Source organism: Balaenoptera musculus, chromosome 19 (genome assembly GCF_009873245.2).
Source record: "Balaenoptera musculus isolate JJ_BM4_2016_0621 chromosome 19, mBalMus1.pri.v3, whole genome shotgun sequence".
In the NCBI taxonomy this organism is placed as follows: Eukaryota; Metazoa; Chordata; class Mammalia; order Artiodactyla; family Balaenopteridae; genus Balaenoptera; species Balaenoptera musculus.
In genome coordinates, this window is record NC_045803.1 from 39,086,884 (window position 1) to 39,101,403 (window position 14,520).

Consider the following 14,520-nt stretch of genomic DNA (forward strand, 5'->3'; position numbering starts at 1 on the left):
TTCAAAAAGACATTTTAAATATAAGAAGAAAGCATAAGTAACTAATAACTCATGGAGGGGTAGGATTCTTCTACCCACTAAGCAACAAAATAACGGAAGAAAGGATTGAGAGATTTGACTCCAGAAAATTGAAACATTCTCAAATATTGAAAAAATTAAAATTAACTCAAAGACAAATTTAGTTGAAAAATTATAGATCCACATGTATTAATATCACTAAAGAACTGTTTTCTTTTTTAAAATTGGGCTATAGTTACTTTACAATGTTGTGTTAGTTTCTGCTATACAACGAAGTTGTTGAATACAGTTGAATCAGCTGTAGGTATACATATGGTCACCTACTCTATGACAAAGGAGGCAAGAATATACAATGGAGAAAAGACAGCCTCTTCAATAAGTGATGCTGGGAAAACTGGACAGCTACATGTAAAAGAATGAAATTGGAACACTCCCTAACACCATACACAAAAAATAAACTCAAAATGGATTAAAGACCTAAATGTAAGACCAGACACTATAAAACTCTTAGAGGAAAACATAGGAAGAACACTCTTTGACATAAATCACAGCAAGATCTTTTTTGACCCACCTCCTAGAGTAATGAAAATAAAAACAAAAATAAAAATGGGACCTAATGAAACTTCAAAGCTTTTGCACAGCAAAGAAAACCGTAAACAAGATGAAAAGACAACCCTCAGAATGGGAGAAAATATTTGCAAATGAAGCAACTGACAAGGGATTAATCTCCAAAATATACAAATAGCTCATGCAGCTCAATATCCAAAAACAAATAACCCAATCCAAAAATGAGCAGAAAACCTAAATAGAGGTATCCCGGCGGGCCGCGCGTGCGGCCGCGTTTGAATGGCCCTGAGTGGGCTCGGCAGGGGATCCGAGGGATAGTCTGGGCGGCCGGGGCGCAGTCGGTCAGCGCCTGGGCTAGGCGGAGGCGCCGCGGTACCATGAGGCGCCGGTATTCAAGAGATTATGGCATCTGAAACCCACAATGTTAAAAAACGCAGCTTTTGTAATAATATTGAAGATCATTTCATTGATGTTCCTAGAAAAAGGATCTCTAATTTCACTAATAAGAACATGAAGGAGGTTAAGAAATCTCCAAAACAGTTGGCTGCTTACATAACTAGAACAGTTGGACAAGCTGTGAAAAGCCCAGATAAACTACGTAAGGTGATCTATCACAGAAAGAAAGTTCATCATCCTTTTCAAAATCCTTGCCACAGAAAAAAGCAGTCCCCCAGCAGCGGGGGCTGTGACATGGCAAATAAAGAGAACGAGCTGGCTTGTGCAGGCCGCCTCCCTGAGCAAGTGCGGCAGGGTAGTCGACCGTATCTGGTTAGCCCCAGTGATTCTGGTTCTTCACAGACAGAAAGCCCATCCTCAAAATATAGTGGGTTTTTTTCTGAGGTTTCTCAGGACCATGAAACAATGACACAGGTTTTGTTCAGCAGGAATTTGAGATTGAATGTAGCTTTAACTTTCTGGAGAAAGAGAAGTATAAGTGAACTTGTAGCTTATTTGGTGAGGATAGAAGACCTTGGAGTTGTGGTGGATTGCCTTCCTGTGCTCACCAATAGTTTACAGGAGGAAAAACAATACATCTCACTTGGCTGCTGTGTAGACTTGTTGCCTCTAGTAAAGTCACTACTTAAAAGCAAATTTGAAGAATATATAATAGTTGGTTTAAACTGGCTTCAAGCAGTCATAAAAAGGTGGTGGTCAGAACTATCATCCAAAACAGAAATTATAAATGATGGAAATATTCAGATTTTAAAACAACAATTAAGTGGATTGTGGGAACAGGAAAACCATCTTACTTTGGTTCCAGGATATACTGGTAATATAGCCAAGGATGTAGATGCTTATTTATTACAGTTGCATTGAGAGACTTCATCTACTAAATAGCATTTGGTTATTCAAAACATCCCTGGACTATATGATTTCCCAAAAAAATGTCTCAACTGAGAACTGTGAACTGTGGAAGAAATCAAAACCATTTTTTCCTTTAAAAAGCCACATAATGAAACCACTAATGAAACGCCTAAGGATCTACTTCACATTGAAGTGGAAAAATATCCAAAAGGAGCAGCTTCAACTTCAATGAGGTGAAAGTGCACTATGAAGATTGTTCACCTTTGCTGCAGTTTGGGATTTATATGGTTATTTGGTAACATTGTTTAAGAACTACTGGGTCTTAATGTAATCCTGCATAAGAATATAATTTATACTATGTGAAAAATAGGACAGGACTTATTACTAGGAACTATAAAGACCAATCATCATTACTTTTTTTAAGATTGTGTTTTATAAGAAAACACTTAAATGTGTGCAGCTACTATTTTCTTATGTTGGAAAGACTTTGAAAGTTTAAACCATCATAGCAAATAATCAATACTAAAAGTTTTTTGTTCACACTGAGATACTGTGTATGCAGAATGCCTTAATTATTAATAAGCCAATGTGTATGATACCAATATCTGTTTAAGAAAATTAAAACCAACCATGCTTCTGGCATGATAAAATCATGGAATTAAATCAGGGGTTTCCATTCATGTAGAATGTTGTTGTTAAAACTTATTCCACACCATTCTTAAAACTTGAGAATATTTTTAGTATCTCTGATTTTTTTTTTTTGCCAGAATCATGTCATGTGTGTACGTGTTATTCCCATACATAAGAAAAAGGTGAATATGTATTTGTATGAATGCTTAACTGGAAATGTCCATGGAGTTGGCTAATTTATATTCACTTTTTATTGTATATAGATTTCTAATATTTTCAGTTCTGTATCATTTAAGTTTTCTTCATCTGAGTAAATTCACTAAATATTTAAAAAAAAAAAAAAAAAAAAAAAAAAAAAACCTAAATAAACATTTCTCCAAAGAAGACATACAGCTGGCCAAGAGGCACATGAAAAGATGCTTAACATCACTAATTATTAGAGAAATGCAGATCAAAACTATAATGAGTTATCACCTCACACCAGTCAGAATGGCCATCATCAAAAAATCTACAAACAATAAATGCTGGAGAGGGTGTGGAGAAAAGGGAACCCTCTTGCACTGTTGGTGGGAATGTAAATTGATACAGCCACTATGGGGAACAGTATGGAGGTTCCTTAAAAAACTAAAAATAGGAACTGTTTTCTTAACCTATCTAGATTGTGCATGTATTCAGCCAGCATTGTGCCTGTCTTCAAATTTGTGTTAAATGTAAAAAGGAAGATCACTAATGTCTTTCCTAGTAATTCAAAGTCATGAGGAACCATTGAGAAACTCTTAGTTTTTTAGACTGAATGATGCCAATGTTTCCATGAAAAAAAGCACAGAAATAAATAATCAATGAATTTCTCTGATAATATTTGGTAGGGTAGAGTGAGATGTTACATATTTGTCAAAATATATTGCTACAATTTCAGGGTTCTAATTAAAAGCAAGTATTCTACTTACTTTCTTCCAAGGAAGAAAGCATATCAATGGTGCTTATACAAAAATTTTTTAAAGACATATTGGAATTAATGATCCAGCATCAACTACCATTTATTGAGCACTGACTTTGTACCTAAAACTGTGTAAGGTTTTGATTTGTATTTTATTCTTGAAATCTTACAGAAGTCTACAACACTAGTATTTTTATTGGAATGAAAATAAAGAAATTGAAGGTTAGACAGATGGAGTTCAATAAATTGCACTAAATAATGAGCTGAGAGGAATTAGTTGCTGGGTTCTTATCCAAATTCTACATTCTAACATGCATTTATATCCCACATGATTGCTTCGGGAAGATTTAATTTATAACTAAGATTATGAAACAACATAGGAGATGGGATAAAACCAGAGAACCCTCTTTTCAAAGAGAACAATGACCCTGAATGTGCTGACTCATTATTAAGCAGTGCCTTTACCTTCTCGCTCAAAACAAGTAACTCCATCTCTATGAAAATCTGTATCTCACCTGTATGATTTAACCAGGGGTTGAGAGTCTCAACCTCTGTTGTAAATGAGAATATCTGGAGGGTCTAACAAAAATATTGGAGGCCTATCTCAGAGATTCAGACTTAAATATGAGGATGAAGCTTAAGCATTGGCATTTTCTTTTTCAAGCTCTTCAGGTAATTAATGTGCAAAGCTGAGAACCAGTGTTCTAGATCCTTGGCTATTTCAACAGCAGTAATTGGGGTTTGTGAGCTATTTTCCAGGTTAAAAAAAAAATCCAACTCCTAATTAAACTGGCAGTTTAAATACAATAAAATGTTTCTTTCTTTCTTTTTTTTTTTTTTTTTGGTTAAAATGTTATAAAGTCACTGTGGTTAACTCATGCTGGTAAGGCACTCTGATTGAAAAGTATGTCTCTGATTAATAATCATAAGAAAACAAATGAGCTACGAATAAATGAAGTTTGTTTGGTAAGCAAACTCAGACCATGGGGTTGATAGAAAAATAATAAAAACAATAATTTGATAATGAAAATCTTGGAAATCACCTCATACAAAATTATAATTTATATCCCAATTATTAGATCCAAGCAGGCCAGGGATTTTATTTTTTTGGTTACAAAATTTGCAGAAAATATTATACAAAAATAAAACACATTCATGAAGAGACCTTGCAAATTTGTAACTATAGAGTTGATAAACTGAAGAACTCTGAGATATTTAGAGCAGATTTCCCAATGCCTCTCTGCATTGCCTTTCACACTCACTCCTGGATATTGGTGGGTATTATTTTTAAAAATTCTGTCTTCAAATAAATTTGACATTCTGAGCTAAAGAAAGATAAATGTTTCTTGGCTCTAGGACTTGTCAGAGATTTTAAGATGTTAATATGTGTGTGACTCTCTAAGAGAAATACGTTTCCCAAGTATATTACACCATGGGATTTTTTTTTCCTACCACATTGTAGGACAAATAACTGTAGATCCCCACATTCTCCTATAGAGCAACAATGATATCAACAAACCCCACAAAATATACCAAGCATCTATTATATGCCAAGGCTGCATTTGAAATATATCATGACCTGAATCCAGCTTTAATGTGATTTTAACCTCTATATTTCATAACAGAATGGACTGTTAAAAAAAGTGGGGGTGGGGCAGGGAATTGACAGATTCCGTTATAGCAGGTGATGCTAACACAGCTATTCAAAGTCTAGAAGCAACTTAATACAGCACATTAAGGCTCTCAGTCTTAAGGGGTAGAATAGGATGAATATATCCTTGAAGGTTTAACAGAGGTATGATAAAGAGAGAGAGAGAGAGAAGGAGAAAAGAAGGAAGAAAGGAAGGAAAGAAGGAAGGAAGAGAAAGAAAGAAACAAAGAAACAAAGAGAGAGGAAGGAAGGAAGGGAGGGAGGGAAGGAGGGAAGGAGGAAGGAAGGAAGAAAAGGAAAGAGAGAGAGAAAAAGAGAGGGAAGGAAGGAGAAGAAAGGAAGGAAGGAAAGAGAGAGAGAAGAGAAAGAAAAAAGAGGCAAATAACCCATGTTTTCTGGTGGAAATATGGAAGGCAAAATCACTGTGACAGGTACAGTTGCCTGTGTGCCAATAATTCACAGTTCTTAAAAGTTTTTTTTGCACCATTTTTAAAGAATGCCTCAAGATCATTGTATCTGAGGTGACTATTATCCCCTCCTCTTCTTCATGCTCTTTTGTGGAAAGCAGTGGCATGAGAATGTGAAGAGAACAGCAGATTTCAAAACTAAAAGATAAAAGAGATAGCTGATAGGAGATCTGATGACCCTCCTCAAATCCACATAGTAAAATCCTATGATAGTTTTGCCACCAGAGAGACCAAAGATGGAATTCACCTTAATAGTTATTAGTAAAAATTAAACTAACTAGTATGTGTATAAATACCTCTAGTAGACCAAGTTTACCCTGTATCTTTCCTTGACCATTGTTTGGCAAGCAAACTTAGATCATTGGGTTGAAAGAAAAATAATAAAAACAGTACTTTCATAATGAAAAACTTGGAAACCACCTCCCACAAAATCACAATTCATGTCCCAATTGAACCCTTGCACCATTTTATGTGAAAGTAACACTATTCTTTCCATTCTATAGATCATATGAAATCACTTGCTCAGTGTACTCAGCAGGGCTGAAAATGACAGGCCGCTGTTCTGACTCCAAATCCTGGGCATTTTCCTCCATGTCCTATTATGCTTTGTGGGCTTTCTCTCACTTTCCTTATTTTTCTGTGGTCTCAGGGGGCATGACATACATACCATTTATCTGGCCCTCTCTCACATTGCCCCAACATTTCCCAAAATGTATTCCATAGAGCATTTCTTCTTTAAAGTGTTCCATGAAAAAAGTGATCTGTAATCAAATCCATTTAGGAATGCTTCATAATATATTTATTATTTTGAAAACAGCAATGAACATTAGCATATTAAAAGCTGTGAGAAGTCCCACAAGTCTAAGAAGTAAGGGAAGTTGCTTGAGTAAGTTTCCCCCAGTGTTTTCCAAACTTCTGTGACCTCAGGAAGCTTTTTGTACTTTTGTCCCCATAGCCATTATTCAAACCCCACACAACCAAGTTTCTACTTTGGTATTCTACCTCTACATCTAATCATCTTTCACCTACTCTCTGAATAAGACATAAGCACTGAAAAGAGTTGTATATGATTGCAGTTTGGGGTTTGCTGAACACTTCTATTAATCAGTGTGTGGTAGATTATCTCCAAAGAAGACTGCACATAATACAGAAGGCTGTAGGTGCTTGCAGCTTCTGCCATCAAGTGACTGTTTATCCCTGCCTTATGTAAGTAATAACATGTGGCAGAAATAGCATTGTTTCAGATCTGAGACTAACCCTTATGAGGTCTGGGCAGTATCAACTTTTGCTTTCTCATAAAACAACTTGGATCCAAGCTACTGAATAAGGAGGGACCAAAAGATAGCCACATGGAGGAAAACGAGGTCCTCCACCAACAGTCAGAGCCAAGGACCCAGTCCAGAATGCTCTAGCCCTACAAGCTCCCAGCTGAATGAACCATATGAGTAACCTGTGCCAACATCACATGGAGAACCACCCAGCCAAACGGCATCATCATAAGAAATAATGAATTGTTGTTTTTAAGCCACTACATTTTTGGGTTGTTCATTATATAGCAAGAGGTAAACAAAACACAGAGCATCTCACACAACAGGGAAGAATCCAGGGCAGGCCATGCATTTGTAACTTTCTACTGCTTTTCAGTTTAGACTGTACATGGATGACGGAAAACTACATGGCCTCAGGGTTAAAAATTGCACAGCCATGAGAGGAGATTCCTCTCTCTCCTAAGCTGACACACACAACATTTGGCATATGCTTACTTTTCTGTCATGGTTAAATAATCTCCTGTCTTAACCATAAGTTTTCCTAAATGTACACTCACCAGGATAGATAGCTCCAGCTTCTGCAGGCCCTGTTCTTGTCCCTTGTTCACTTGTCTCTTCCCAGTCAGTCCCCCATTCCTCCTATTAGACATTTCTCTTACTTTCCTGTGAGCTATTTACCACTAAAGAAACCAAAGTGAGAACTATTCAGCCCATTGCGCACTTAGACAAAAAGAAAGCAGTATTTGTTAGTATTTTTCTTGATTTGCCTGTTAAGTCTGAATTGCCCAACTATTTTAGGCAAGATAGATACCCAGCCTGACAGTGGTTTTTGAAAAATAATTTGTTTTAATAGCTGTCTTAGATGAGGGATGCCCAAATTATGAATGTACAAAAATAGTTTATAGAAAAACCTATTTATGAACTTTAGAAAAAATCTTCTCTTTATTCCTACGCCCCACAAGAATGGGCACACAGCCAGCATTTAGAAAAATTCTCATTTCTTTATAGTAGACTTATACTTGTCTTCCCAGCCTAACCCAACCGACAAAATAAATAAATCTTCAGTCTAAGCCAGAGGTTTGTGGCCTCTTTATCTTCTCCTCTTTTGCCTCTTAACATATATCCAGGGTGTTGTAGAGATAAATTTTGTTGGTATATGGAGTTATAGACAATAAGAGCTGGAAGGAACCATAAAAGCTACCTACGTCACTCCAAAACTGGCAGAAATGACATATTCTGAAACCTGCTCCACTCTGGAAAATGTTAAATCAAATGTAAAATCAACTAAACTTGAGCCTCCCTGTCCCTCCTTTCCATTCCTAACCAGGTCCCAGATGCCTGTGTAAATAATCCCAATTAGAAATACATTCATCACATAAAAACTCACCAAATGAATGCCTACAGGAAATAACACGCCAATAAATCTTGCAAAATATCTGCTATTCACCATCTTCAAAGTTATGAGCATATGGAAATGAACATAATGTTTGCAATTAAAAGACTTACTTTACTTCAGGTACAGTAAAAACATGCCTGAACCTTTAAAACGTATTCCAAGACTATGAATAAGGTTCTATAAAAGTTGTAGTATGCTTTATGATACAGAGATTTATCATTTACTTATCAAAAATTGTATTCTTTCAGTGACTTGCTTCAATGTGCTTTGTATGCATACATTACAGAGATGAAATCTCAAATTCTTCCATATATTTCAAAAAGAACTAGGTAATAATATTTTGTTGATGATCATGAAAATGACTCTGCAGTAGCTATTATGAACTGTTAAACTTGGAATATTAATGCCTCCCGCTCATGATTATTTTAATGAGGTAATCCATAAATTCTCCATCAGGCTATAATTCTCTTTATAGTACTTATTTATAAGGGTGTGTTTCTACAAAATATTTTTGGAAATTAAATCATTTTCTTCTCCATTGCTTCCAAATAGAGATTTCTCTCTTTTAAAAAGTCAGCAAGACAAAGTCAGAAAATTTAACCTCTCAGGGTCTCAGTTCATACACTTGAATTTCTTCCCTGGTGGGGTCAGCAAATTTTTTCTTTAAAGAGCCAGATAGTAAATATTTTAGATTGTTTGGGCCATACAGTCTCTATTACAGCCATTCAACTCTGCTTTGTAGACGTAAAGCAGGCATAAAAAATCGGTAACTAAATGGATGAGCCGACTCCAATAAAAATAGAGCAGGCTGCACTTGGCCCAGGGCCCTTAATTCACTGAGTTCCTTTTTTACAACATCCTATTCAGATAATTTTCCAAGACCTCCTTGGACCCTCTATTGACCCACTATGTCCTATAAAGCTTTTTTTTTGTTTGTTTGTTTCTATTGATACTTTTTTTTTAATACATCTTTATTGGAGTATAATTGCTTCCCAATACTATGTTAGTTTCTGTTGCACAACAAAGTGAATCAGTCATATGCATACACATGTCCCCATATCCCCTCCCTCTTGAGCCTCCCTCCCATCCTCCCTATCCCACCCCTCTAGGTCATCGCAAAGCACCGAACCGATCTCCCTGTGCTATGCTGCTACTTCCCACCAGCCAACAGTTTTACATTCGGTAGTGTATATACGTCGATGCTACTCTCACTTCGCCCCAGCTTCACCCTCCCACCCCATGTCATCAAGTCTATTCTCTATGTCTACCTCTTTATTCCTGCCCTGCAACTAGGTTCATCAGTACCATTTTTTTTTATATTCCATATATATGCGTTAGCATATGGTATTTGTTTTTCTCTTTCTGACTTACTTCACTCTGTATGACAGACTCTAGGTCCATCCACCTCACTACAAATAACTCAATTTCGTTTCTTTTTATGGCTGAGTAATATTCCATTGTATATATATGCCACATCTACTTTATCCATTCATCTGTCGATGGACATTTAGGTTGGTTCCATGTCCTGGCTATTGTAAATAGTGCAGCAATGAACATTGGGGTGCATGTATCTTTTTGAATTATGGTTTTCTCAGGGTATATGCCCGGTAGTGGGATTGCTGGGTCATATGGTAGTTTTAGTTTTAGTTTTTTAGGGAACCTCATACTGTTTTCCATAGTGGTTGTATCAATTTACATTCCCACCAACAGTGTAGGAGGGTTCCCTTTTCACCACACCCTCTCCAGCATTTATTGTTTCTAGCTTTTTTGAGAATGGCCATTCTGACCAGTGTGAGGTGATACCTCATTGTAGTTCTGATTTGCATTTCTCTAATAATTAGTGACGTTGAGCATCTTTTCATGTGCCTCTTGGCCATCTGTATGTCTTCCTTGGTGAAATATCTATTTAATTCTTCTGCCCATTTTTTAACTGCATTGTTTGTTTTTTTGATATTGAGCTCCATAAACTGTTTGTATATTTTGGAGATTAATCCATTGTCTCTTGTTTCATTTGCAAATATTTTCTCCCATTCTGAGGGTTGTCTTTTTGTCCTGTTTATGGTTTCTTTGCTGTGCAAAAGCTTTTAAGTTTCATTAGGTCCCATTTGTTTATTTTTGTTTTTATTTCTGTTACTGTAGGAGGTGGGTCAAAAAAGATCTTGCTGTGGTTTATGTCAAAGAGAGTTTTTCCTGTGTTTTCCTCTCAAAGTTTTATAGTGTCTGGTCTTACATTTAAGTCTTTAATCCATTTGGAGTTTATTTTTGTGTGTGGTGTTAGGTAGTGTTCTAATTTCATTCTTTTACATGTAGCTGTCCAGTTTTCCCAGCACCACTTATTGAAGAGGCTGTCTTTTCTCCATTGTATGTTTTTGCCTCCTTTGTCGTAAATTAGGTGCCTATATGTGAGTGGGTTTTATCTCTGGGCTTTCTATCCTGTACCACTGATCTATATTTCTGTTTTTGTGCCAGTATCATACTGTCTTGATTACTGTAGCTTTGTGGTATAGTTTGATGTCAGGGAGCCTGATTCCTCCAACTCCTTATTTTTTTTTTTCTCAAGATTGCTTTGGCTATTCGGGGTCTTTTGTGTTTCCATACATATTGTAAGATTTTTTTTGTTCTAATTCTGTGAAGAATGCCATTGGTAGTTTGATAGGGATTGCATTGAATCTATAGATTGCTTTGGGCAGTATAGTCATTTTCACATTACTGATTCTTCCAATCCAAGCACATGGTATATTTCTCCATCTGTTAGTGTCATCTTTGATTTCTTTCATCAGTGTTTTATAGTTTTCTGAGTACACATCTTTTGCCTCCTTAGGCAGGTTTATTCCCGGGTATTTTATTGTTTTTGTTGCAGTGGTAAATGGGAGCATTTCCTTAATTTCTCTTTCTGATTTTTTGTTGTTGGTGTATAGGGATGCCAGAGATTTCTGTGCATTAATTTTGTATTGTGCAACCTTACCAAATTCATTGATTAGTTCTAATAGTTTTGTGGCGGCATCTTTAGGATTTTCTATGTATAGTATCATGTCATCAGCAAATAGTGACAGTTTTACTTCTTCTTTTCCGATTTGTATTCCTTTTATTTCTTTTTCTTCTCTGATTGCCATGGCTAGGACTTCCAAAACTATGTTGAATAAGAGTTGCAAGAGTGGACATCCTTGTCTTGTTCCTGATCCTAGTGGAAATGCTTTCAGTTTTTCACCATTGAGTATGATGCTCGTTGTGAGTTTGTCATATATGGCCTTTATTATGTTGAGGTAGGTTCCCTCTATGCCCATTTTCTGGAGAGTGTTTATCATAAATAGGTGCTGAATTTTGTCAAAAGCTTTTTCTGCATCTATTGAGATGATCATATGGTTTTTATTCCTTAATTTGTTAATGTGGTGTATCACATTGATTGATTTGCGTATATTGAAGAATCCTTGCATCCCTGGGATAAATCCCACTTGATCATGATGTATGATCCTTTTAATGTGCTGTGGGATTCTATAAACTTCCCTCTTAGGACTGCTTTTGCTGCATCCCATAGGTTTTGGCTCATCATGTTTTCACTGTCATTTGTTTCTATGTATTGTTTTATTTCTTCTTTGAGTTTTTCCGTGATCTCTTGGTTATTTAGTAGCGCACTGTTTAGCCTCCATGTATCTGTGTTTTTTACAGTTTTTTTCCTGTAATTGATTTCCAACCTCATAGCCTTGTGGTCAGAAAAGATGCTTGATATGATTTCAATTTTCTTAAATTTTCCGAGGCTTGATTTGTGACTCAAGATGTGATCTATCCTGGAGAATGTTTCATGTACACTTGAGAAGAAAGTGTATTTTGCCACTTCTGGGTGCGATGTTCTATAAATATCAATTAGATCTATCTGGTCTATTGTGTCTTTTAAAGCTTGTGTTTCCTTATTTATTTTCTGTTTGGATGATCTGTTCATTGCTGTGAGTGGGATGTTAAAGTCCCCTGCTATTATTGTGTTACTGTTGATTTCTCCTTTCATGGTTGTTAGTGTTTGCCTTATGTATTGAGGTGCTCCTATGTTGGGTGCATAAACATTTATAATTGTTATATCTTCTTCTTGGATTGATCCTTTGATCATTATGTAATGTCCCTCCTTATCTCTTGTAACAGTCTTTATTTTAAAGTCTATTTTATCTGATACAAGTATTGCTACTCCAGCTTTCTTTTGATTTCCATTTACATGGAATATCTTTTTCCATCCTTCACTTTCAGTCTGTGTGTGTCCCTAGGTCTGAAGTGGGTTTCTTGTAGACAGCATATATATGGGTCTTGTTTTTGTATCCATTTAGCCAGTCTGTGTCTTTTGGTTGGGCCATTTAATCCATTTACATTCAAGGTTATTATCTATATGTATGTTCCTATTACCATTTTCTTAATTGTTTTGGGCTATTTTTATGGGTCTTTTTCTTCTCTTGTGTTTCCTGCTTAGAGAAGTTTCTTTAGCATTTGTTGTAAAGCTGGTTTGGTGGTGCTGAATTCTCTTAGCTTTTGTTTGTCTGAAAAGCTTTTCACTTCTCCATCGAATCTGAATGAGATACTTGCTGGGTAGAGTAATCTTGGTTATAGGTTTTTCTCTTTCATCACTTTAGGTATATCCTGCCACTCCCTTCTGGCCTGCAGAGTTTCCACTGAAAAATCAGCTGATAACCTTAGGGGGATTCCTTTGTTGTTTTTTGTTTTTTCTTCCCTTGCTGCTTTTAATATTTTTTCCTTGTATTTAATTTTTGTTAGTTTGATTAATATGTGTCTTGGTGTGTTTTTCCTAGAGTTTATCCTGTATGGACTCTCTGTGCTTCCTGGACTTGGGTGACTATTTCCTTTCCCATGTTAGGGAAGTTTTCCACTATAATCTCTTCAAATATTTTCTCAGACCCTTTCTTTTTCTCTTTTTATTCTGGGACTCCTATAATTCGAATGTTGGTGCGTTTAGTGTTGTCCCAGAAGTCTCTGAGATTGTCTTCAATTCTTTCATTCTTTTTTCTTTATTCTGCTCCTTGGCACTTATTTCAACCATTTTGTCTTCCAGCTCACTTATTCATTCTTCTGCATCCGTTATTCTGTTATTGATTCCTTCTAGTGTGTTTTTCATTTTAATTATTGTGTTGTTCATCTCTGTTTGTTTGTTCCTTAGTTCTTATAGATCTTTGTTAAACATTTCTTGTATTTTCTCAATCCTTGCTTCCATTCTATTTCTGAGATTGTGGATCGTCTTTAGTATCATTACTCTGAATTCTTTTTTCAGGTAAATTGCCTATTTCCTCTTCATTTATTTGCTCTTGTAGGCTTTTTACCTTGCTCCTTCATCTGTGACATATTTTTTTGCTGTCTCTTTTTTTCTTTTTTTTTTAATGATTGGGATTGTGTTCCTGTTTTACTGGTTGTTTGGCCTGAGGCTTCCAACACTGGAGTTTGTATGCTATTGGGTAGAGCTGGGTCTTGGTGCTGAGATGAGGAACTCTGTGAGACCTCACTCCGATGAATATTCCTTGGAGTCTGAGGTTCTCTGTTAGTCCAGTGGTTCGGACTCGGAGCTCCCACCGCTGGAGCTTCCGCCTGACCCCGGGCTCACGAAGCAAGATCCTGCAAGCCACGTGGGGCGGTTCACTCTGGGGTTCCTCCCGTCTCCTTGGGGGTCAGAGTTCCCCACCAGTGGCCGGCTGGCACCCTAGTTGTGGGGAGATACTAACTCCGTGTCTTCCCACACCACCATCTTGACTCCTCCCTAAAACATATTTTTAAATTTGAGGATGAATCTGATCTTTACAAAGTAATCTTAATTTATTGAACTAAATACGTATTCAAATTTTTGGAATTACTAAAAAGTGAAAAGCCTCTAGTTTCAGAGGATGCTTCCTCAGGTACCTAAATCCTATCCTTATGTTCTCTTATTCCTTTCCTTCTCTGGGTTCCAGTTCTTCAATTTTTCCATAAATAGTATATGTTTAGCCCCTTTCTCCTTCCTGCCAATTCCCTCTGAATACCATCCACTTGTCAAAGTTCATTTAATGTAGTACCCAGAATGAAAACTAACATTCCAAGTGTGGGGTGGCCACTGCAGAGTAGAAACATCGTCTCCCCACTTCAAACATCATTTTTCTCTTAGCACCATTCACAAAGCTATTGTCTGACCAACCATGAGCTGGCCATCCATTATGCTTTTAAGGAATTATTAAAAATGAGAGATTTGGCAGGTGAAAAGAGAAATGCCATGTGAAATGAATAGCACAACAGAAAGACATGTGTTTTTTGCAGTGCAGTCT

At 36.5% G+C, this 14,520-nt stretch overlaps 1 protein-coding gene across 1 annotated transcript; it reads left to right on the top strand.

Moving 5' to 3' along the window:
* Positions 1-832: 832 nt before the first annotated feature.
* Positions 833-2,843, top strand: LOC118884593 (KATNB1-like protein 1). Its single transcript, XM_036832303.1, has one exon. It carries the CDS (start codon positions 988-990, stop codon positions 1,900-1,902), a length of 915 nt encoding a protein of 304 aa, XP_036688198.1. The 5' UTR covers positions 833-987; the 3' UTR covers positions 1,903-2,843.
* The last annotated feature ends 11,677 nt before the right edge of the window (positions 2,844-14,520 follow it).